The sequence below is a fragment of the Myotis lucifugus genome, unplaced genomic scaffold (genome assembly GCF_000147115.1).
Source record: "Myotis lucifugus unplaced genomic scaffold, Myoluc2.0 scaffold_2, whole genome shotgun sequence".
NCBI classification, from domain to species: domain Eukaryota; kingdom Metazoa; phylum Chordata; class Mammalia; order Chiroptera; family Vespertilionidae; genus Myotis; species Myotis lucifugus.
Genome location: NW_005871050.1, coordinates 27191380 through 27217105, shown reverse-complemented (window position 1 = coordinate 27217105; position 25726 = coordinate 27191380). Strand labels below are relative to the sequence as shown.

At 36.9% G+C, this 25726-nt stretch overlaps 1 protein-coding gene across 2 annotated transcripts in view; it reads left to right on the top strand.

Moving 5' to 3' along the window:
* The window catches only part of COL4A5 (collagen type IV alpha 5 chain), a 300168-nt gene that overhangs the window by 159681 nt on the left and 114761 nt on the right, over positions 1–25726 (top strand). For both annotated transcript variants that reach the window (XM_006082247.2, XM_006082246.2), the window contains exons 5-18: positions 1669–1713; positions 2550–2612; positions 4523–4576; positions 5111–5137; positions 9348–9428; positions 11815–11877; positions 17131–17166; positions 17254–17295; positions 17451–17543; positions 18053–18106; positions 18204–18260; positions 18549–18593; positions 21382–21435; positions 23615–23656. In XM_006082247.2, the coding sequence (XP_006082309.1) occupies positions 1669–1713; positions 2550–2612; positions 4523–4576; positions 5111–5137; positions 9348–9428; positions 11815–11877; positions 17131–17166; positions 17254–17295; positions 17451–17543; positions 18053–18106; positions 18204–18260; positions 18549–18593; positions 21382–21435; positions 23615–23656 (756 nt within the window). The remainder of the gene's footprint in view (positions 1–1668; positions 1714–2549; positions 2613–4522; positions 4577–5110; positions 5138–9347; positions 9429–11814; positions 11878–17130; positions 17167–17253; positions 17296–17450; positions 17544–18052; positions 18107–18203; positions 18261–18548; positions 18594–21381; positions 21436–23614; positions 23657–25726) is intronic.

Below are 25726 nucleotides of genomic sequence, written 5' to 3'. Positions count from 1 at the left end.
CTTTAAGGTGAAAATTTTGATTCTAAATGACATTTTACCCTACAATATACCTATGTTCCTATTTAGTTTCAAATAATAATTTACAAATTAACAAAATAACAATTTCAATTTTAATGGTGAGAATAGAATTCTTAAATGCCATTATTTTTCTTTTATTTTCCCCCTTTGAATTGGCTAATTTCACAGAGGAATTAGTCAAAATATCATGTTTTTAAAGCACTTGAAGTCATTATTTTCTTTATATTGTTATGCCAGCAACTTGATATACATTAAGTTCATTGGTTCCAGTTTGTTTGCAATTTTTAATGATTTCCTTTTACCTCATTTTTTTAATCTTTTAATATTTTAAACATTTACATTGTTCTATAAGGTAAGGCATAGTTAGGGATGTTCCTCATCTATCCTTGTCACTCCCCCCATTCTGTTCCTTCCTTCTTTCTAGATATAATCATTTTTATTATTTTTGTACATCTTTTCATTGTTTAGTATCACTACCCTTCTTATACAATGGTAGCATATTATATATACTATTTACACTTTGCCTCTTTTACTTAATATTATATCCTGGAGACCACTGTACAGAAATCTTCCTCATTCTTTTTAACAACTGCATGGTTTTACATTGTGTAAATTTACCACAAATTATTTAGGCATGTTCTTATTGTTTCCAATATTTAGCTATAATTATGGTTATATATTCATTTCTAAAGTTAAGCTATAATAATGCTTCATTGAATAAACTTGAATTTCATATTTTGTTTCATAATTTCTAGTATAACTTTGGAGTAAACCCTTAGAAATGTGTTGCTTCAAAGGGTAAATACTTGAATAATTTTGCTAGATACTTCCAAATTTCTCCCCATGGCATTTGGATCCCATTAGGGGTGTATGAGAATACCTTTTTCCCATACCCTCACTTGCAGAGAATATTGTCAAATTTGTATTTTTTTTATAATCTTGACAGGGAAATTGATTGAAGAATTTTTGGGGCGATCACATTGATGATCTCTGGTGCAGATATATTTGCCACTTACCCATCCTGCTGAATTCAGTATTCATCACAAACCTTGGAGAACCACTTTATCTTTTATAAAAGACATTTCCTCCTCCTCCTTCTTCTTCTTCTTCTTCTTCTTCTTCTTCTTCTTCTAAGGATATTTTTCTATTGATTTTTAGAGAGAGTGGAAGGTAGAGGGAGAGACAGAGAGGGAGAAACATCTATGTGACAGAGACACAACAATTGGTTGCCTCCTGCGTGTGCTCTGACGGAGGCTGGGGATTGAGCCTGCAACCGAGGTGCGTGCCCTTGTACCAGAATCGAACCCAGACCCTTCAGTCCTTGGTCTGATGTTCCATCCACTGAGAAAATCCAGCTAGAGCTAGAAAAGACATTTCATCCATTAATTTGCTGCCTCTTACTAAGTACAATGAAGACAATATTCCTTCTAATAGGAGTTTCTTCTATAGTTTTCTATAGAGACTTTTAACATGTATAGGAGTTTGTGTGTTTTTTTTATGATGTGTAAAAGAACAGCGAGTGGCAATAATCAGTGAGACACAGTTTATCCATTGCATTTCTAAATGTAATTTTCACAGTTCCCTTAGGTAGGATATTATCTCATTTTTACTAATTGTTATTTGATTCAGGGAATTTATTTTTTCTTATAGGGTCCTCCTGGACTTCCTGGATTTCCAGGTACACCAGGTCTTCCAGTAAGTAGGATTTGGATCTTATTTTTAAATCCCTTAAAAAGAATTATAAGATTTCTTTTTTTATGGCTGAATAACATTGCATTGTGTAAATGTACCACAGCATTTTTGTATCTATTTATCTACTGATGGGCACGTGGGCTACTTCCAAATCTTGGCTACTGTAAATAGCACTACAGTGAACATAGGGGTGCATGTATTTTTTTCTGATTGATGTTTTGGCTTTCTTTGGATATATTTCCAGAAGTGGGGTCATTGGGTCATAAGGCAGTTCCATTTTTAATTTCTTGAGGAAACTCTATACTATTTTCCACAGTGGCTGCACCAATCTGTATTCCCACCAACATTGTATGAGCGTTCCCTTTTCTCCAAGTTCTTGCCAAGTCAGAGAAAGACAAATACCACATGATTTTACTTATGTGTGGAATCCAATAAATAAAATTTAAAAAATAGAAACAGATTCATAGATATAGAGAACATACTGACAGCTGTCATAGGGGAAGGCATTGGGGAACTGGGTGAAATAGGTGAAGGGATTAATCAAAAAACAACAATATAAAAAATGTAATAAACACTGATGACAGTATGGTGATTTGGTGACTACCAGAAAGAAAGAAGGTGGGGGGGAGGTAGAAGAGGGTAAAGGAGAGATAAATGGTAATAGAAGGAGACTGGATTTTGGATGATGAACGCACAATACCATATACAGATGATGTATTATAGGATTGTATACCTGAAACCTATATAATTTTATTAATCAATGTAACTATAATAAATCCAATAAAATACGTTAAAATAATCTAAGAAATATTATATATCTATTATATCACTTTTCATAGGGAATGCCAGGCCATGATGGGGCCCCAGGACCTCAAGGTGTCCCTGGATGCAATGGAACCAAGGTGAGATCTCAACTAAAGTTTAGGCAATATGATTGATAACAATAGATTTAAAAATCTAAATAAATCAATATTAAGAATGTTGAAGAAGAGATATAATATAGCTTCATGTCTGAGACATACATAGCTGTGTGTTCTGAGTTAACATTTTCAATAATTTGAAACATCAGTAATGCTTTCAGTTTGTGTAAGTAGCTGGGATATTGCATTGAATTGAAGATTATTACGAAAACCTTTTCTGACTTTAGTGTAAAGTAAGATAAAAGTTAAAAAGGGAAAATATATATATATATATATATATATATATATATTGTGCATGAAATTCGTGCTTGGGTAGGGTCCCTAGTGTCTGCCTACTGGGGGCACTTCCCTTCCCCCAGCTGCCTGCCATCGCTGCCACTGGCCCTGCCTCCTGGTCAAACTCCTGGTCGAACTCTTAGTCAAGGGGACAATGTGCATATTAGGTTTTTATTATATAGGAAGTTTTCAATATTATATCAGTTGTTAAAATTAATATGTATGAATGAGTGTCATTCATTAGCTTTGCTTTTTTAAAAACTAGGTATAACTTAAGTTTTCAAATAGTTCATGTTTTTAAACTGTTTTCTGCCTTACTTAATAACTTCCTTAAGAAAAAATTATAAAAATCTTTATGTAATAGAACACATTAATTTTTACTATAAACTATTAGTATGAAACTCTTTTCTGTTAGTGAAAATGATGAGTTTAACAATTTAAAAAGAAAAATGAAACATTACATACGATAAACATGTTTTTTTCCTGACCCGCTTTTCTTGTTTTTAGTCATAACTTGAGCAACAAACAGAGCACTGGCCCAAGTTTTAAATTTGAAGACAAAATATTATTTATAATGAGAATACTATGTTATATGATTAAAGGAATAGTTTTATTTCTTTTTGAAAAGCAACAATTTAGCAGATTTCATAATTAGTTTGTATTTGAGGTCTCTACATGAACAACAAAATTTTTAAAATGGATTTGTTATGCATACTTTTAGATAAAATGGTTTCTTATATTTCTTACTGTACAACTAATAGAATGAACCCCAGACATAGAACCAGAATATATCTTTTCTTTTGTTTTCTGTCTTCTAAACTTAATGTTCAGGCCACTTCTTTTCTCTCTGAGCCTACCTTTTCCATGTGCAAAAAGTGGTGAAGAGAGGGTATTGGACAATAAATAAAGGCACACAGATCAAATAATTTTACTCTTTTAAACCTCTGATAAGGATGTTTCTAGGATTACTGTGGCATAAAGGTATTTGAAAGGAGGGTGCATTGGGGTTCTTCTACAACAACTTTATCTTTTGTTTTCTAAACCAAATGTTCATAGTAGCACATTACAATAGTGAGTGAGAACAAAATTGGGGCCTAGGAAACATAATGACCTGCAATTGCTAGAACTATTGCCATCATTGTCCTCTTGGTGATATTAATGGCATTATTACCATATTTTCCTCTTAGCAAAAAAAAAAGTGAATAGTTTGCAATAAAAGAAAATACAATAAGACAGTTAAAATAAGAATCTATAGAATACATGGGCAGGAAATTGGGGCAAATCATTAATTATTAAATGTGATTATGGCCAGGAATCTGGTGTGATTGTCTCAAAGTGGATTTGTCAGAATAAAATGACTGAGGTAGAAGATCTTCTGTCTTTATTTTTTATTGGGATTGATAAATAGGGATAAAAGTATCTTAGAAGTTTGACATAATCTGGATAGTTGATACTGAAATAATTGGAAAGTGAAGGCTAATGAATTTTTGGCAACCTGGCATGTTTCAAAATGGCTTTTACAGAAATCTTCAATAAATGATTTCAATAAATCATTGTTTGCTGGTATAGTTATGCTTTCTTTCTTGTTCCTCATGCTCTTTCTTTTTAACTTCTAGGGAGAACGTGGATTTCCAGGCAGTCCCGGTTTTCCTGGTTTACAGGGTCCTCCAGTAAGTTATAAAATTTGGGATTGTAATGAACACAGGAATTGGCAAAAGAAGCAGAAGTGTAGAGAGTGAGCTCAGTGCATTCATGTGGAACAACGATACATTTTAAAGTAGTAAACTAGAAAAGGTTTTTAAAAACCAAAGTTTGTAGTATAGCTCTGTGCTGTGTAAAAGCAAGAATTCTGTTATTTAATACAGGGTGGGGTAAAATTAGGTTTATAGTTGTGAGTATGTGAAACACAGAGTTAATTCTTGTTTTATTATTTTAATTATTGTATTATTTTCCATACGAACAGCTGTAAGCCTACTTTTGCCCACCCTATACAAATGTCACCTCTAAGTATCCTAAGATGCATTGTACTCAGAATGACCCTATAGATCTATTCACTTTGGGCTCTATTTGGAAAACGTTGCATATATATATACGTATATATATACATGTATATATATATATATAATTAATATATATATACATATATATATGCATGTATATATATAATTAATAATAATAATAATATATTTTCTTTTTAATAATAGGGACCTCCTGGAATTCCAGGTATGAAGGTAAGCATCTCATGTTGGGACGGAAAATATTTTGAATAAAATATTTGGAAAGCCTGTAACTTCAATCAGATAACGTCACTGACTTCTGTCTTAAAAATGGATGCTTCTAGAGCTTGTTGCACACTTACAAGCTCTCCTGAAGCAGTCTCCTTTGGATTTAAGTACCTCCCTTGTATGATGCACTTGTAAATATGTATATCAGACTCAAATTTCTTTTCTGAGACCTTTAGTCCTCATTACATTTTTATACAATTGACCACCTGCTCTCTCAAGAAACTCTTTTCCCCTGTATTCTGTGACACTATCCTTCCCTGATTCTTAATCTGCATCTCTGTACATTCAGCAGTGTTGTATGCAAGCTCATACTATCCTACCCAGCAGGTATTAGGGCACAGTCTGACTCTCTCTTCTCTTCTATGCCTAGCAATATTCTTAATGCTCATTGTATTGTTACTATTTAGTTACTGAATACCTACATTTATATCACTAAAACAGACTTTTCTTATGACCTAGATGCCTCCCTGACATCTCTACTCAAATATTTCTCAGACATTCAAATTAACATGTTCAAAGTTAACACAGACCCCAAAATAAACCTGTTCTTTTCTCTGGCTTCTCCATTTCTAAAATTTGCATCACTATATATTATGTACACTATTACATAAACCCCAAAACTTCCTGTTTTTATTTCTTCACATACCTCTACCCCCTCATTCCATTATATAACTAAATACTGTGAGTTTTGCCTATAAAATATTGCTGGGGTCCAATCACAGCGGGTCCAGGGGTCCCCAAAGGTGTGGGCAGAGTCGGCGAAGAAGGAATGACACGAAGACAGCCTTCAGTTGATCAGCAGCCTAGTCAGGACCTATAGCCAGGATCTCCAGCCAAAGTTCTGGTCGGAGTTCTGGTTAGGAACTGATGAGGATCTGATGTTTATTGTCTTGTTACATCCGTATTTATACCAGCCGATTTTAATCCTGTCAATTTCTATTACAAAGGTTAGGGCGTTTCTTATCTCCATTCCAGGGAGTAAAGATTATGTAGCTTAACTACCCGCCTGGCACTTAATTTAGGGGTTGTATCCCCTCCCTAACCTCAGGGAAAAATCCCCACCTGGGGAAACAACCTTTCTCAGAGAGGTGACCTTGGTTAAAACACATGGCACTAAGGAGAGCAAACATATTAAGAACAATATGCTATATATGCCAGGTCCCTTGAAACATATGCTGTGCAGATGTTTCTTTCCTGCAGTGACTGTGTCAAGCAGCAAGGATGGACCGGCTTCCGGCAAAATATATCTTAAATTTATCTGCTTTTCTCCATCCCCACTGCCACTAAACTAACTATAATGTCTCATATAGACAGTAGTAATAGCCCCTTACCTAATCTCTCTCTCTCTCTCTCTCTCTCTCTCTCTCTCTCTCTCTCTTTCTCTCTCTGTTGTTTTTTGCTATGTCCCCCCCCCCGAACTTCAAAACAGATTTAATCTCTACAAAACAGCCAAGAATGATCTTTTGAAAATGTAAATCAATAGTTTTATCTTTCTGCTTATAAACCTTCAAGAGCTTCCCACTGCATCTAATCAAGTGCATCTAACATTCTTTTCCTGTAAGACCTGCATGTTCTGGTCCCTGCCTATATTTTCAGCTTTATCTTTAAGCCACTTTTCCCTTAGGTCACTGATCACACCACACTCTTCATTAAGTTATTTGAATGTCCCAAACTCTTCCCTTTCAGGGTTCTTTCACTATCTAACACTCATCCCCGCTCTTCACCTGGATGATGCCTTATTATCCTTTAGCTCCCAGCCTAAATGTTACCTTCAGAGATTCTCCTTCTGTGACTGCTCACACTAAATTAATTTCCTTAACTATTTTTAATTTAAATATATTAATGTTCCACATAGAACATTGCATAAACGTAAGGTGTACATGTTAATTAGATACGTTTATATATAATAACTATCATTATAACAATAACTAGAGGCCAGGTGCGGATTTGTGCACAGGTGGGGTCCCTCGGCCTGGCCTGTGGGGATAGGGCTGAAACCAGCTCTCTAACATCCCCTGAGGGGTCCTGGATTGAGAGGGGGCACAGGCCAGGCTGAGGGACCCCACCAGTGCAAATCAGGGCCAAGGAGGGACCGCAGGAGAGCTCCAGGGCATGTCTGGCCTATCTTACCCAGTCCCAATTGGCTGGACCCCAGCAGCAAGCTAACCTACCAGCCGGAGCATCTACCCCCTGGTGGTCAGTGCGCATCATAGTGACTGGTCAAATGGTCAAACAGTCAGACACTTATCATATTAGGCTTTTATTATATAGGACTAGAGGCCCGGTGCACAAAAATTTGTGCACTCGAGGGGGTCCCTCAGCCCGGCCTGTGCTCTCTCGCAGTCTGGAATGCCTCGGGGGATGACCACCTGCTGGCTTAGGCCCGCTCCCCGGGGGATTGGGCCTAAGCTGGCAGTGAGACATCCCTCTGGAAGCCCGGGAGCCCTCGGGGGATGTCCACTTGCCAGCGGGGCGCAGGCCTAAGCTGCAGTTGGACATCCTTAGCGCTGCTGAAGAGGCGGGAGAGGCTCCCACCACCACCACTGTACTGGCAGCCATTAGCCTGGCTTGTGTCTGAGCAGAGCTCCCCCTGTGGGAGGGCACTGACCACCAAGGGGCAGCTCCTGCATTGAGCATCTGCCCCCTGGTGGTCAGTGTGTGTCACAGTGACCAGTCATTCCCAGTGGTTTTGCTGTTAAGGTCAATTTGCATATTACCCTTTATCACATAGGAGTGCCTGGCCAGCCTGGGTGAGGGGTTGATGGCTGTTTGCAGGCTGGCCACAGCCCCTACAGGGTGGGGATCCCCCCTGGGGTGCTTGGCCAGCCTGGGTGAGTGGCTGATGGCTGTTTGCAGGCTGGCCACAACCCCTTCAGGGTGGGGGTCCCCGCTGGAGTGCCTGGCCATCCTGGGTGAGGGGCTGAGGGCTGTTTGCATGCTGGCCACAGCCCCTTCAGTGTTGGGGGTCCTCCTGGGCTTCCTGGCCAGCCTGGGTGAGGGGCTGAGGACCATTTTCAGGCTGGCTAAGCCCCCCAGTGGGGACCCTCACCCCATGAGGGTGTGGCCATCCTGGGTGAGGGGCTGATGGCTGTTTGCAGGCTGGCCACAACCCCCAGCCACCCAAGCTCCCAGTGGAGGCTGGCTGGAAGCAGGTATCTGGGATTTATTTATCTTCTATAATTGAAACTTTGTTGCCATGAGTGGAGGCCACAGCTGGCTCAGGGCAGGTGGAAAGCTTGGCTTCCTCCATCGCCCGGGAAACCGAGCCTCCTGCTTGCTCTAGCTCCGTGGCTGCCGGCCGCCATCTTGGTTGGGTTAATTTGCATATAGTTGCTCTGATTGGCTGGTGGGCATGGCTTAAGACATAGTGAAGGTATGGTCAATTAGCATCTTTGTCTTTTATTAGTGTAGATTAGCACCTCTATCATTTCACATAATTATCATTTCGTTTGTTTGCCAATACTCACCTGAGAATATGCTCCCATTGATTTTAGAGAGGGAGGAAGGGGGAGAGAGAGAGACAGAAACAGACACAGAAAGAAAAAGAGAGATGTGAGAGAGAAACATGGATCAGTTGCCTCCCACAAGCACCTTGACTGGGGATCAAACTGCAACTTAGGTATGTGCCTAACTGGAAATCAATCCTGCAACCTTTTAGCATACAGGGCGATACTATAACCAACAGAACCACCTGGCCAGGGCAATTATAATTTCTGTTTAATCCTCCACTATTTCTTTATCATGTACTATTTTGTTTTTCATCATTGCCCTTAACAGAACATTTGGTCATCTTATTTGTTTTCATTTTATGCTCTTTATTCCCCCAGTATATTGTTAGCACCATGAGAACAGAGGTCTTGTTAACCTTTTTCACTAATGAGTACTCAGAGCCTAACACAGTTCTTGGCAAATATTAATATTCAATAATTTTTTAATGAATGAGTAACTGAAAGGATCACAGTCTCTTTTAAATAATTTTACTTCAGTATACTCTGGCTACTTCCTCACTTCCCATTAAAAGGCAAATTTATTCATGTTAATTATTGAGCTTGCCTAATCTTTCAGGACATTCATGTATCAGATCATTTTTCATGCTCTTGCCAGTTTTCATGTATCATAACTGTTATTTATAACTTTCATTGATGATTTCTTTCAGGGTGAACCAGGTAGTATAATTATGTCATCACTTCCAGGACCAAAGGGTAATCCAGGATATCCAGGTCCTCCTGGAGTACAAGTAAGCAACCAGTTATTTTCTTCTTTGCAATATTGATTTAATCAAATCACAGCATCACTTCTTTTTTCTTTTTAGCTTTTAGTTATAGAAATTATCATCTGAAGTTTGATAGACATTGCAAGTACTTCTATCTGAAGATGAAAGCAATCTGCACCAGGGAGAATTTTAAGAAGTACTGCTGCTTTTTTTTTTTTTTTTTTTTTTTTTTACTTTTCTATATAATTTCCATGGAGATACTTGTTTTATTATTTGGCAGCAGAAATAGGCTTCTATATTTTTATTTTTGTGCTGTGGGGATCAGTAGGATAGCAGGATTGGTCAATAATTATAAATGATCTGATTAAAAAGAAAATCGACTTAGATCTTCCATTTAAGGCATTAGAAGATGTCATTTGTAACACTATCAGTTATGCATATTTTAGGTTGAAGGAATACAATTGATGCATCAACTACAATCTTAAAAAAAGTTATATTAGCCTAAAAATAATAAATATGCATTGAGACAGTAATAACTGGAGTATTTGTAGATTAGGAAGTCAATTTCTTGAGATTTATATTTATGGGGACTAATCCCTTTGCCAAAAACAAAAATTAATACTTTCTAATATTTGATCACTAACATAAAATATCAAGGACTTTTTAAAACTACCTTCTCATATCATACTTATCACCCATCCATATGCTCTTAAGTACTTTCAACTTTACCCATTATCTTTTATAAATTTGTATTATGTAATGTTAGATGCGTGGTGCAAAAAAATTCGTGCACAGGTAGGGTCCCTAAGCCTGGCCAGCGATCAGGGCTGATCTGTGGGATGACAGGCGGGGAGATTGGAAGGCCCCCACTGGCACCTGCCTTGGCTGGCCTGACGCCTCCCACTCGCTGGCCCCACCTCCCACCTCCAGTTGCCTCCCTCTGTGAGGTGACCGGCGGGGTGATCAGGGGGGCTCCCGCTGACACCTGCCTTGGGTGGCCTGGGGCCTGTGGGCTGGGGGCAGCTTCTTCATTGAGCGTCTGCTCCCTGGTGATCAATGCGTGTCATAGCGACCTGTCATTCCACTGGTCGTTCCACCGTTTAGTTGATTTGCATATTAGGCCTTTATTATATAGGATTTGAAAATATAGCAGAATGCATGCAAAAATATATGTATGCTATGAAGCATAAATACCCAATGAACACCTGTGACCCCAACACAACATGTAAGAACTAGAATATTACAAATAATTTTGGATAAACCTGTGGTTTCTGCCTTTTCTCAAGTCATAACTATCATCTCAAGTATTCCATTGCTTCTTTTTTTAATTGTGTTATATATGTCTCCTTTTCCCCTGATTGACATCCCCCACCACTCCCGCCTCCCAAGACATTGCTTCTTAAAAATAGTTTTGCTATATATATTTTTACATATAAACAATAGAATACTTAGTAGTTTTGCTTTTAAAATAATATAATACATATGTGGTTTTCTACAAAATTTTCTATTTGATATGTAAAGATTCATCTATATGATTATATGTGTCTCTAGTTCATTCAGTTTCATTTCTACAAAATATTTCATTGTGTAGCTATACTACAATTTGTTTCTCCAATCTCCTATTGTTGAATATTTGGGTTGTGTCAGGATTTTTTAAAATTAAAAACAATTCAGGATTTATAACTAGATATAAAATTGCTAGATTTGAAGGGAGTCAATTTTTCAAGTGTTTAAGATGATAAATTGTGTTCCACAGCAATTGCATCATTTTCTTATTTTTTCCAGTTATTCTTACTTCCTTTGTCATCTTTAATCTTATTTCATTGATTCTAAACAATTGAATCTAAACATCAAAATAAACAAGCAAGCAGAACAGAAACAGACTCATAGATACAGAGAAAATATTGACAGTTGCTAGATGGGATAGGGATTAGGGGAGATGGGTGAAAAGATGAAGGTTTTACAAAATACAAATTGGTTGTTACAGCATAGTTGTGGGTATGTAAAGTACACCATAGGGAATATAGTCAATAACATTCTAATAACTATGCATGGTGTCAGATGGGTATGAGATTTATCAGGATGATCACTTAGTAAGTAATATAATGTCTAACCATTGAGGTTTACACCTGGAATTAATATAATAATGTATATCAACTGTAATTGAAAAATAAAAAATGATTTAAAAATAAAAATTATAAAAGCCACCTTGAAACTAATAGCGTTCCCTTCCCAGTTCTAGCATAAGAGCACCACTCAATGTCCATGTTTATCACTTTATTTTCTAAAACTTCCTTATGATGTGTTTGTTCCACATTTGTTATCTACCACTGTAAAACATAAGTTTTCTAAAAGTTTCATCCATCTGTTTAGTTGATATTTTTAATCCTTTTTGCTTCCTTTATAACAGGGCCCAGCTGGTCCCATTGGTTTACCAGGGCCAATTGGTTCTCCAGGACCACCAGGTTTGATGGTAAGCTTGCTTGTGTAATTTTATTTCTCCTTCTTTTATTTTTATTTCCTTCTTTGAAAGTGTAATGCATTTTCAATCTTTACAATCTAGAATAATCTTACTAATGAGAGATTTAACAATGTCATCATGAACAATATATGCTAAGTAATAGCTCCATTGTATAGATGGGAAAAATTAGGGTCACAAAATGAAAGATTTAAATAAAGTATTTTGCTGTTACCTCTTGATATGTCAGTGTTGAAGTCGATTCTGGCCATTTCATGAAGTCTTCCACAATAGTTCTCTAGTAAATAAAACATGTTTCATCAAAATGAAGTTTTCTTTTTTAAATTTTTATTGATTTTTTTACAGAGAGGAAGGGAGAGGGATAGAGAATTATAAACATCGATGAGAGAGAAACATCGATCAGCTGCCTCCTGCACACCCTCTACTGGGGATGTGCCCGCAACTAAGGCACATGCCCTTGACCATAATAGAACCTGGGACCCTTTAGTCCATATGCCGATGCTCTATCCACTGAGTTAAACTGGTTAGGGCTAAAGTTTTATTTTTAAGAGGAACAAAAAAAAAGGTATTTACACAAAAAATCATCTCTGATTTCTTAGGGGCCTATGACAAAATTGTAGGCCTGTTGAGATTCGTGAACACTCTGCAGTGGGATAAGAATATGTGTACCTCAGAGAAGAAGCAAAAACTTCTAAAGACTGAATGTGTGGGCAGACTATTAATTTACTACCTCTATGGATACTCATATTTTTTACTATAATAAATTCTTAGTATTTTCACTCCGGAAATACTCAGGTTTAATTCAACTCATGTTTTGGACTTACAGCTTTGCTGTTGCCCTCTTAAAAAGGCAAGAAAATTGTACTTCAGTCAAAGTAATTTCTGAGGTGCTACTCTATCATCTGCCATGTATTTAAGTGACAGTTTTCATTATACCTTTATAGATGCTACATTTTTGCCTATGACAATTGTTCCTCTATTGTTAAATAACAGAAGAATCTATCAGAAAAGATTGTGATTACTGATTTCCTGGAAATATTTTTAAAGATGATTAGAAACATCCTTTATTTAGTTTGTTTTAGTTGTAGACATGCTGCAAAATATGAGACAGGGCTATGAAACTTTTTCTTAATTCTGTTGTTATAACATTGGTATACACTAAGTGTGTTGTTATACCTTGCATTTCCCTAACTTTTGTGGCACATAACTTATTCATTATGCACTTCTAAATGTCCTTTCAATTAACCTTGATTCAACGGGTGAAACCAAGACTTAGAAATGCCACCAAAGTGTAATATGTAAATAAATAGGTCCCTTGATATCAAGAGGTGACACACTTGGGCAGACAAATGCCTATTTAACTTTTAAAACCTTGTAACATTCTCAAATATACAAAATCAGATCACATAAAAATAAAACTGTACTAAAATATTTAACACTAGAGGGTTTGTGCACTCGTGGGGTCCCTCAGCCTGGCCTGTGCCCTCTTGAAATCCAGGAAACCTTGGGGGATGTTGGCCAGGTCTGTAGGGATGTGGCCGAAACTAGCAATCCAACATCCCCTGAGAGATGTAGGAAGTGGAAGGCGGCCAGGGAGGAGCCCAAGCCAGGGCTGGGCATCATGCTGCTCCTACTCATCCTGGCCACACTGTGCCTGCTGCCACTGCTGCTTGGTAGTGCTACTGCAGTGGCGGGAGAGGCTCGCGCCACTGAAGTGGCATTCGCCAGCCATGAGCCCAGCTTCTTTTTTTTTTTTTTAAATATATTTCATTGATTTTTTACAGAGAGGAAGGGAGAGAGATAGAGAGTTAGAAACATTGATGAGAGAGAAACATCGACCAGCTGCCTCCTGCACATCTCCCACTGGGGATGTGCCCGCAACCCAGGTACATGCCCTTGACCGGAATCGAACCCGGAACCTTTCAGTCCGCAGGCCGACGCTCTATCCACTGAGCCAAACCGGTTTCGGCCCAGCTTCTGACTGAGCATTGCTCCCACTGTGGGAGTGCACTGACCACCAGAGGGAAGTTCCTGCATTGAGTATCTGCTCCTGGTGGTCAGTGTGCATCATAGTGACCTGTCAATCCGTCGTTTGGTCAATTAGGCTTTTATATATAGACTAGAGACCCGGTGCATGAACATTCATGCACTGGATGGCGCGGTCCCTCAGCCCGGCCTGCCCTCTCTCAGTCGAGGAGCCCTCAGGGGAAGGAGGCGACCTGGCGATCAGGGGAAGGCGACTCCCCATCACACCTCTGCTGCTGCCACTGCCAGCAGTGTAAGCCTCAGTCAGCCCTGTCACCTGAGCCTTGGGTGGCCCTGGGAAGCTGGGAAGCCACCATTTGAGGCTTGCCTGCCCCTCAGGCATTGGCTGGGCAGCCACCATCCAAGGCTTGCCTGCACCTTGGACTGGCCCTGGGTGGCTGGGGAGCTGAGGGGACTGGGGTATTCCAGAGGCAGGCATGTGGAAAGGCCGGGCCTGCCTGGGGGCGTGCCAGACCTTGCCATGCTCCTGCCACCACAACAGGGTTGAGGGGACTGGGTGTTGCCATCTTGTGGCTGTGGGCGCCACTATCTTTGAGGGTGTGTCAGTCAATTAGCATATTCCCTCCTTATTGGCTGTGGGTGCCGCCATTGTTGCGATAGCGTGAGGGTCAATTAGCATATTCCCTCTTTATTAGATAGGATGTTATTTATTTATTTATTTTTATTTTCTCTTACTCGCCACCTTTTTTATTATTCAAAAATCAAATATATTATATTTAAATCATCTACCCTCAATTTTTATTAATGTACCATCATTTTCCCAAGATATAAAGTTTCAGAATTTCTTTGGAATACTTTTTCATGGTTCTAGGTTTAACAAAACTGTTGAAAACTTAAATTCCACTCTAGCTCCCTGAATTTTCAATACAGTTGCTAATGTAAATATATATACATATAAAAGCCTAATATGCCAAGTGTCCCCTTGGGAGCCTGAGCAGGAGACCAGGAGTTCGATCACTCGCTATAACATGAGCTGACCACCAGGGGACAGCATGGAATTAAGGAAGGCGTTGGCCAGCAGCCAGCAGCTGGGGAAGAAAGGCCCCAGCCGGCAGCCAACAACCAGGGAAGGAAGGCCCCGGCTGGCAGCCAGAAGGCCCCAATCGGCCCTGATTGCCGGCCAGGTCTAGGGACCCTACTTGTGCATGAATTTTGCACACCGGGCCTCTAGTTTTAATAGAAAATATGTAGTCAAACTATTATATTGCTTTTGTATGCACATAGTTTAAAGATTGCTTTTGAAACCTAGAAATAGACCCAAGCCATTATGCTCAATTAGTATTTTACAGAGGCAAGAGCATAAAATGGAGTCATGACAGTCTCTTCAATAAATGGTGCTGGGAAATTTGGTCAGATACATTTAAAAAATGAAACTAGATCACCAACTTACACCATACACAAAAACAAACTCAAAATGGTTAAAGGACTTAAATGTAAGAAGGGAAACCGTAAAAATCTTAGACTCCATAGGCAGCAAAATATCAGACATATGTTGTAGCAATATCTTTACTGATACAGCACCTAGGGCAATGGAAACTAAGGAGAAAATAAACAGATGGGACTACATCAAAATAAAAAGCTTCTGTACAGCAAAATAAACCATCAACAAAACAACAAGAAAGCCCACTGCATGGGAGAACATATTTACCAATATTATCTCTGATAAGGGTTAATCTCCAAAATTTACAGGGAACTCATAAACTTAACAAAAGGAAGATAATCCAATCCAAAAATGGGCAAAGGACCTAGACACTTTTCAAAAGAGGACATACAGAAGGCAGAGAGGCATATGAAAACATGCTCAAAATCACTAATCATCTGAGGGATGCAAATCAAAACAACAATGAGGTGGAATCTCACACCTGTCAGAATGGCTATCATCAACAATTCAACAAATGACAAGTGCTGGCGAGGATGTGGAGAAAAAGGAACCCTTGTGCACTGCTGGTGGGAATGCAGAATAGTGCAACCACTGTGGAAGACAGTATGGAGTTTCCTAAAAAAATTAAAAATGGAACTGCTATTTGACCCAGAAATCCCACTTGTAGGACGATATCCCAATAAACCAGAAACACCAATCAGAAAGGATATATGCACCCCTATGTTCATAGCAGCACAATTTACAATAGCTAAGATTTGGAAACAGCCTAAGTGCCTATCAGCAGAGGAGCGGATTAAAAACCTGTGGTACCTACACAATGGAATACTATGCTGCTATAAAAAAGAAGGAACTTTTACCATTTCCAACAGCATGGATGGAACTGGAGAGCATTATGCTAAGAGAAATAAGCCAGTCGGAGAAAGATAAATATCACATGATCTCGCTCATATGTGGGATATAATGATCAACATAAACTGATGAACAAAATAGATCCAGAGACATGGAATGGGGGGAGGGAGGTTAGAAAGCAACCAAAGGACTTGTATGCATGCATATTAGCATAACCAATGGACACAGACACTGGAGCAGTGAGGGCTTGCCCTCAGGGGTGGGAGTGGCCTGGGGGTGTCAATTGGGGAAAAAGGAGGCATATGTGATATTTTAAACAATAAAAGAAAATGAAAAAAGATTGCTTTTGTCAATAAAACTATACCATCTTTCACAAAATTCTAAACAATTTAAGAACTGTGATATAGAACAAAAATTATACCTGATAAAACAGGTACCAGCACAGTAGGTAATATTATATAAAAAAAAAGTTTTAATGGTCTCAGATATATACTCAACAACTAAGCATACTCTCAGGGAAACAAAAAATCAAAAGCAAATGAAACAAAAATTATGACACAAATGACCATATCTATAATTCCACTCATTCTTTAAGTATGGACAGGTCCTGTAAACACATCTTTTTAGAATTAGAGAGTTAATTGCCTTATGTTACCTAAATTAACCTATAATTCTGACATGAGAAATTTGATGTTTGTTGACATTAACTTTTTTACTTATTTTGGCACTGGTGTCTCTATCCATCCTTGTATGTCTTCCCCTGCCCACTCGTATCCTGACATGAGAAATCTCCACATTGATCTACTTTGTTTAAATTATTTAAAATGTGTGTCTGACTAGTAAGCAATGAGGAAAAATAGAAAATATTATTTTGAAGGGCGTCTTCAGTCCTCATTTTTTATGCAACAAAATAATTTTTAGATAAACATTAATATAACACTTGTTTCCTTTTCTGTGTCTTCAATTCTTAGGGCCCTCCTGGTCCACCAGGACTTCCAGGACTAAAGGTATTTTCTTTTTATTTACATCTTTTATTTGGTGTGGATTTTTTTCTTATTGTCAATGAGATTTTAAGCTGAATCCTATCTCTTCAGGGTAATATGGGCTTAAATTTTCAAGGACCCAAGGGAGAAAAGGTGAGTAAAGATAAAAGGGGATTATTCATCCCCAAGTTTGTTCCTTTCATAGTCATTTGAACTTGTCATTTTGCCTCTTGTCACTTTGCTTACATGTTATATTATTTTCTGTGTAAATTATGAAATATCACATTCTTATTTTATCTTGCAAATAGGGTGAGCAAGGTCTTCAGGGCCCTCCTGGGCCACCAGGGCAGATCAGTGAACAGAAAAGACCAATTGATGTAGAATTTCAGAAAGGAGATCAGGTGAGTGTGTGGAGAGAAAATCAATTAGCATCTGCTATAAAAGTGGCATTCCATTAAAATGCATTATAGGCTCTAAATGATTACATTATTTTAAAAATAACAAGGATTTGAGATAATTAAATGTTTAAAGAACTTTACTGATGTATAATATACTATATACTTTATAATCCATCCACTTAAAGTGTAAGATTACATTTTCTAGTATATTTACAGGGGGTATCTGTAATACTTTCAACAAAAAAAGATAAATTTTTAAAAATCATTAATACTTTCATTTTAAGTATTGTCTTGTTTTTTATCTCAAAATTTGACTTGACCATACACTAAAAATTAAATGAAGTGAAAAAAGATGGTCCATTTGCCTAGCAGATTTTGACTTTGAATTAAAAACATCCTGTTATCTTTGGTTATACTACATGAGTCTATAGTTCAGCTTCATAAAAGCATTTCAAGCTAGTTGTAGTATTAACAGTATTAATAGTGCTTTCCTTTCCTCTACTACTACATAGGGACTTCCTGGTGAACGAGGGCCTCCCGGACCTCCAGGGATGCGTGGTCCTCCAGTAAGTAACCTAAATTTTTTTTAGCATCATTTAATGTAAATTGGTATTAATATATGGCATTCCATGAACCAATGTAAAACTATTTTTGTGTGTCCAGGGCCCTCCAGGTGGTGTGAAAGGTGAGAAGGGTGAACAAGGAGAACCTGGCAAAAGAGTAAGTGTTATAATTACTAATACTCTGCAAAATTTTTAAAAATATTTGAGTATAATTTCATTCTTTCCCTTTAAATCCTACTTTTATTGCTTCAAAATTTCACAGATGAATACATAAAATATTATTTTATTTAAGTGTTATAATATTGAAGTCTATTTATTTATTATAATATTGAAATCCAAAACATCTACTTAATATAGTCCAACTCAGGAATAAAGGTTGTTATGTTCTTTAATCTCATACTTCCTGAACAGCAAGTTTATATTCTTGCATTTCTTTGAATCCTAGGGTAAACCGGGCAAAGATGGAGAGAATGGCCAGCCAGGAATTCCAGTGAGTAAAGTCCATTACCCCAGGAAAAAAAAAGGCAAGGTCAGGAAGCAGGATAGCAGAGAGGCTTATATTTGGAATAGTTTAAATGAGTGGAAATTACTCTTTTTCTTTTGAACATGAATTTGAAATTTCTGCTTTTGTGTCAGATTTTTTTGAAACCAAAATCTGATTCTGTATTTTATTGTTTAATTAAATTGATTGCAGTAACCTTGATTAATAAAGTTATATAGGTTTTAAGTGTACAATTCTATAATACACCATTTATATATTGCATTGTGTATTTATCACTCAAAGTCAAATTTCTCTTCATCACCATATATTTGACCCCCTTTACCCTTTACTACCTCCCCCAAGCCTCCTTCCCTCCGTTAACCATCATACTATTGTCTGTGTCTATGAGCTGTTTTTTGTTTGTCTTCATTGTTCATTATTTCTTTTTGTTTTATATTCCACTTATGAATGAAATCATATGGATCTTGACTTTTTCTGTTTGACTTATTTCGCTTAGCGTAATATTCTCAAGATCAATCCATGTTGTCACAAATGGCAGTATTTCATCTTTCCTTATTGAGTAGATTCCATTGTATGTATGTGTATACACACACACACACACACACACACACGTATGTTTAAGCCAGATTTTTAAGCCAGGTTTATTGAGATATAATGTTTGTACTGTAAAATGAATCATTATTAACATACAGCTATGTGTGTATTGACAAATGCATATATGTTACCAACTCCATAATCAAAAACAATTCCATCATCCTCAAAAGTTTCATCACACTCCTTTTTTTCATAGTCATCCCATCCCCTCCATCCCAATTTAAGTCTCTGGCAAAAATTGATCTGTTCTTGCTCTAACCGGTTTGGCTCAGTGGATAGAGCGTTGGCCTGCGGACTGAAGGGTCCTAGGTTCGATTCTGGTCAAGGGCATATACCTTGGTTGCGGGCATATCCCCAGTAGGGAGTGTGCAGGAGGCAGCTGATTGATATTTCTAACTCTCTATCCCTCTCCCTTCCTCTCTGTAAAAAATCAATAAAATATGTTTTTTTTAAAAATTTATCTGTTCTTTATCCTTACAATATTACCTATTCCATAGTATCATACAAATGAAATCATATTGTATATAGACTTTCAAGTTTATTTTTCAATTTCACAGTTTACATTCAATATTATTTTGTATTAATTTCAAGTGAACAGCATTGCAGTTAGACAATCATATAGTTTACAAAGTGGTCTCCCTAATACTTTAAGTACCCACCAGCACCATACATAGTTATCACTCTGTTCTCTGTATCTATGAGTCTTTCTCTTTGTTTATTCATTTATTTTGCTTTTTAGACTCCACATACGGACCTAGAGCAGTGATGGTGAACCTTTTGAGCTCAGCGTGTCAGCATTTTGAAAAACCCTACCTTAACTCTGGTGCTGTGTCACATATAGAAATTTTTTGATATTTGCAGCCATAGTAAAACAAAGATTTATATTTTTGATATTTATTTTATATATTTAAATGCCATTTAACAAAGAAAAATCAACCAAAAAAATGAGTTTGCCTGTCACCTCTGACACGCATGTCATAGGTTCGCCATCACTGACCTAGAGGGTATTATGCTAAGTGAAATGAGTCAGACAGAAAAAGGCAAATACAACATGATTTCACTTCTATGTACATAGCCTTTTGAATTAGTATTCATTTACATAGCATAATGCATTGTACTGTGTATCAATAGTTAAATCACTTTTATTGATGAATAGTATTTGTTTGTATGGGTGTAGCAAGACAGACTTATTCAATTGCCCATTGAAGGGTATTTTGATTGTTTCTGGTTTGGGCCATTATGAATAAAATTGCTAAAATCATTCACATACAAATTTTTTGTATGAACATAAGTTTTTTAAGTAAAAGTTTTGACAGATAATTCAAAGTACTAAGAACTGGAGAAACATTTAAAACATGTCAGTCCAGGAACATTATTTCAAGCAATCTTAGTATTAAGAGTATCCACAGTAGATATTAAAAGAAGTTTTCGAGGACAGATAGGAAATTTGATGACATTTGGAGAGAATTTCAAAGGAAAAGGATTATTCTTAACAAGACTGGAAGTTGGAAACAATAAAATCACATAAATTTATTTACATGTAATTTTGCTGAACAGGCAGTCCACAACTTATAAACTACAGATTCACAAATGGCTTAAACATATAAAATGGTATAAGAGGAAGAAAATTCAGGGCCTCAGTTCCTGTTTTTTTGTTGTTGTTGTTTTGTTTTATTGTTTTTTGAACATTTTTTCTTTGTTTAATGATTAGCAGCCATGATATTCAACAATTTGCCTGATTGTTTTCTATAGCTATACCCAGGGAAAAGGCTGTTCTCTGTATTGGGAGAACTCAAATTAGGTCAAACAAATGTAGTCTTGCCAGTGGGGTCTTTTGGGTAACCATTATACAAGTGAAATAATGACACTTCTGTGGGAAAGGGTCTTTGAAGAAGCTCCAACCCAGTTTTTTTCTCTTCCAGTTGTTGCCAGGCTACTGTTTTTAACCTTAAGTATTATTGGTTTTCGAAGCTACTTCGAAGCTAAGGAGGGGTGATGGGAATAGATAGAGCAAATTAAAAGGTCACTTGTTTTCAATAAATGCTTCCTGGATGGCTGCAAGCCTTTGGTTAATTTCTAGAGTTCTAAAAGGTTTGACTTCAGCTATTTTTTTTTATGGAGGAGAGGATTTGGAGATGTCCTTCATTTTTGCTGATGCCACACTGTCCTCTGTGTTTTAAAGGGTTTGCCTGGTGATCCTGGTTACCCTGGTGAACCTGGAAGGATTGGAGAAAAGGTAAGACTTTTAATACTTTGAAGTGACTGATTTTATCCTAGTTATAATAATAATTCATTTCTCTCCCAAGACTGAGTTATAATTGAAAAGTTCTAAATAACTAGCTTTTGTATTCAAAACATACATTCTTTATCCATCTTTTTGTGTTGCCCTCTTTTTTTCAAATACCACTTCCTCTGAATTTTTATCTATTGTTCTAAATCACAGTCCATGAGGAATTGTTTAATTTCAGCATTTCCATTGTGAAAAGTTGATGCCTTTACTTTAAATATGTATCTGCAAAACTTTTGTTCTCCAGAAAGAAGATTCACCACTATTTTAGTGAGGTCCTCCTACTAAAATGGCTTATAGTTGTGACTTTAGAATGTCTTCATGAAACATTTCCATTCTGCATGCAATTATTGTCTAGGAGTCTGTGACTAATTCTTTGCTGTTTTTCTTTTTCTTTCATTTGACTATGTAGCCTGACTGTAGACATTTATTTAGTTGCCTATTTTAAAAGTGACATTGAAAGAATGTATGAAGCACACAATTCATATATATATATATATATATATATATATATATATATATATATATATATATATATAAAACAGATCACAAAATATCCAGTTTTCCAATCTCTATGGTCTCTAGTTGCTTTGTATAAAAGCTCAAACTGAAAAGCTTTGTTTTGCAGGCAAGGTGTTACAAACTTAAGTATTCTGAGGCCACTATTTAAATGGTGGTTTATCTCAAAATTAGATCTGAGTTTTATCTTGGAATAAGAGGCACAAGTAGAATAAAGGAAATTGAATATATTCAGAGAATACGGTTGTTTTTCAAGTATTAAGTAAAAAGTTATAGGACAGAGTAACTTTTTCCATTGATTTGAGAGAGAAACGTAGATTGATTGTCTCCCATAAGCGATCAGACCTGTAGCCTGGGTATGTGCCTTAGCTGATAATTGAACCTACTACCTTCCGGTGTATAGTCGATGCTCCAACCAACTGAGGAACACCAGCCAGGGCTAGGACAGAACAACTTTTTAAAGTAAAAAGAGCTTATAGATAGGTTTCTATTAACAAGTCTAGAATAAGAGTAGAGTTGTGGGAGAGAAATCTATTCTTGGGTATTGGCTAGTAGAGTAACAATTGAATACTATGTTCTTCATGCTGTTTTAGCTAGTGGTTAAGGGTAATAGTTTTCTTTGAATTTGTTTTTCATTAACTTCTAAGAGCAAAGTCACAAAGTAATTATGATTTATTAGCTATTCCTGATTATACTTAAGTCCATCAGCTAGAGCAGGGGTCCTCAAACTTTTTAAACAGGGGGCCAGTTCACTGTCCTTCAGACCGTTGGAGGGCCGGACTATAGTTTAAAAAAAAACTATGAACAAATTCCTATGCACACTGCACATATCTTATTTTGAAGTAAAAAAACAAAACGGGAACAAATACAATATTTGTATTTGCATGTGGCCCGCGGGCCATAGTTTGAGGACCCCTGAGCTAGAATATATCTGTCAATAATGGAAATTACACTAAATTTATGCCTTTGACAAGGTTTATGAAAAGGAACATGGCTAAATATATAAATACATAATGGTTTAAACCAGCCGTGGGCAAACTACTGCCCACGGGCCGGATCCGGCCCGTTTGAAATGAATAAAACTAAAAAAAAAAAAAGACCGTACCCTTTTATGTAATGATGTTTACTTTGAATTTATATTAGTTCACACAAACACTCCATCCATGCTTTTGTTCCGGCCCTCCGGTCCAGTTTAAGAACCCATTGTGGCCCTCGAGTCAAAAAGTTTGCCCACCCCTGGTTTAAACTAATTATATTGGTACCAATTTTTTTATTCAGTATCTTCTTTATAAAATATTTGCAGTTTCTTAGAAAACAGGAATTTTAAAATTAAAGGATGTTAGAGCTAGAAATATCTTAGAATCCTGCCCTATAGATAAGACAGAGAAATTAATTTATTTGGTCAAGATTGTATAGCTAGTAAATCTGAAACAACATCACAGATCTTCTCAGGCTTATCTCAATACTGTTTTATGTACCTCATGATATAGTTTTTGATACATTTTATTTTGGATTTCTGGGACTTTATGAATGTTATCTGTTATGCTTTTGAAGAAATGGATGTTTCAATGTGATTTTCACTAACCTATTTTAAAATTGTATTGAACAGGGCCAAAAAGGTGACATTGGCCCACCTGGCCCTCCTGGACTTGTAAGTTTTTTTTTAGTCTTCATTTATCAAATGTATTAATGAATTTTCATTTTTGTGCCTTAATTATATACTATGTACCCATTCCTAGTGGAACACAAAATTCCTAGTCATTATCAACTTCTACTGTCTTAAAAATTTTTACATCTAAAAATGTTAGTGATGTTGACCTCAAAGTCTTTGTATTGTTCTGTCTGTATATTACATCTCCACAGTAAAGTTCCAAAATTATGACTTTGGGTTGTTATGCATCATGATTGCCAAATCATTTCTCAAGTAACCAGCAGGTGGTGCAAGTGTTGCTTACAAAGTTTCAATAAAAGAAACTGTTGGGGAACTAGGAATTGGTCCTTTCCCCTGCAGAGCTCAAGGTAAAGAAGAATTTGGTCTAAGGAGGTTTTCTCAATTTGTAATTGTCTGAGTCACACCTCTTTTTCCCCCTGAGTGTGTGCTTCTAGGGACCTTTAATAACAAATGTAGCAAACTGCTTCATGAAATAATAATTGGGGGATTTACAGATCTTTTGTCATGTTTGCATCCACCATGAAATTTAAACAAAATAGATTTTCATCTTATTAAGAATAAAATATCATGTTGCAATTTGACAGATTGGTTTTTATTTGGCTAAAATTTGGTAAGACTCTTGACTTTAAACTGTATTAAATCTGCTATGTGCAAGTGCCATGAAACCTATGTACTCAGATAAAATTATATTATTTTTCCCATAGTGAGCTTCAGATATTGATACTTAGTACCTTATTAAATCTAACAAGGATATACTTTTTTAAATATTATATAATTTTATTCACTTTAATTTTAAAATCAGTTTTAGTACTGTAATAAATCATTTCTTTATCAAATAAGATGATAAAATTTTGATGAATATCAGAAGACATGAAAATTTTGAGAATCAGTTCTTTCCAGCATTTCACTTTCCCCTTTGAATTGCTATCCCAATTCTAGGTCCCACGACTTTCAGAATTATTTTGTCTGAATGTTTCTTAAATCCAGTGAAATATCACACTTTGCCAGTAGGTGTTGATTTGTACCTTGGATGGATACTTTCTTAAATCTAAAGCTTACTAACCTTTCTAGCTTTATGAGCTTAATTTCTTTGTATTTAGATTTTTTAATATGAAATTTTTTTTCTAATTTTTTATTGATTAAGTTATTGCATATGTGTCCTTATCCCCACATTACCCCCCATACCCCCCACTCATGCCCTCACCCCCCTGTTGTCTGTGTCCATTGGTTAGGCCTATATGCATGCATATAAGTCCTTTGGTTGATCTCTCCCCCTTACCCTCATCCTCCCCTACCTTCCCTCTGAGGTTTGACGGTCTGATCGATGCTTCTCTGGATCTGTTTTTGTTCATCAGTTTATGTTGTTCATTATATTCCATAAATTAGTGAGATCATGTGAAATTCTTTAGATGCTGAGGTTCTAAGAAGACAGAGAGAAAAGGAATAATCAGTTCATTGATTTTAATCAATAAAGTCTTCCTGGAAGAGATGAGTTTTCTTTATCTTTTTTTTTTTAAGAGAAAGGAAAAAAATGGGTTGATAAAGGGAAAGGTTGGAAGAAGGCATTATTGATATTTAAAATGGCATATCCTATCTAATAAAGATGGAATATGCAAATTGACCATCACTTCATGACAAAGATGGCGGCACCCACAGCCAATAAGGAGGGAATATGCAAACTGACACAACAAAGATGGTGGCGGCCGGACCGGGACACTTGCATCGCCATGACGACGATGCATGCATTCTTCCCTGCCCACCTCCGGGCCTCTGGGCAGTGTGCGAAGGTAGAAGGCGACTCTGGGCCGGAGCGAAGGTGGTACTGGAAGCCAGGGGAAGGAAGGCCTATTTTTGCACAAATCTTCTTGCATTGGGCCTCTAGTTTAAAAATTAAAAATAAAATGGCATATTCAAAAGCAAAGACAAGGATGTGCAAGTTGCATGAAGTGGTTATAATCAGATAGACCTCACTCTACATTCATCAGTAGTAATAGCAGGAGATAAAAACGGAAGAAAGGTATTGGAAAAGTGACTTGACAGAGTACAGGG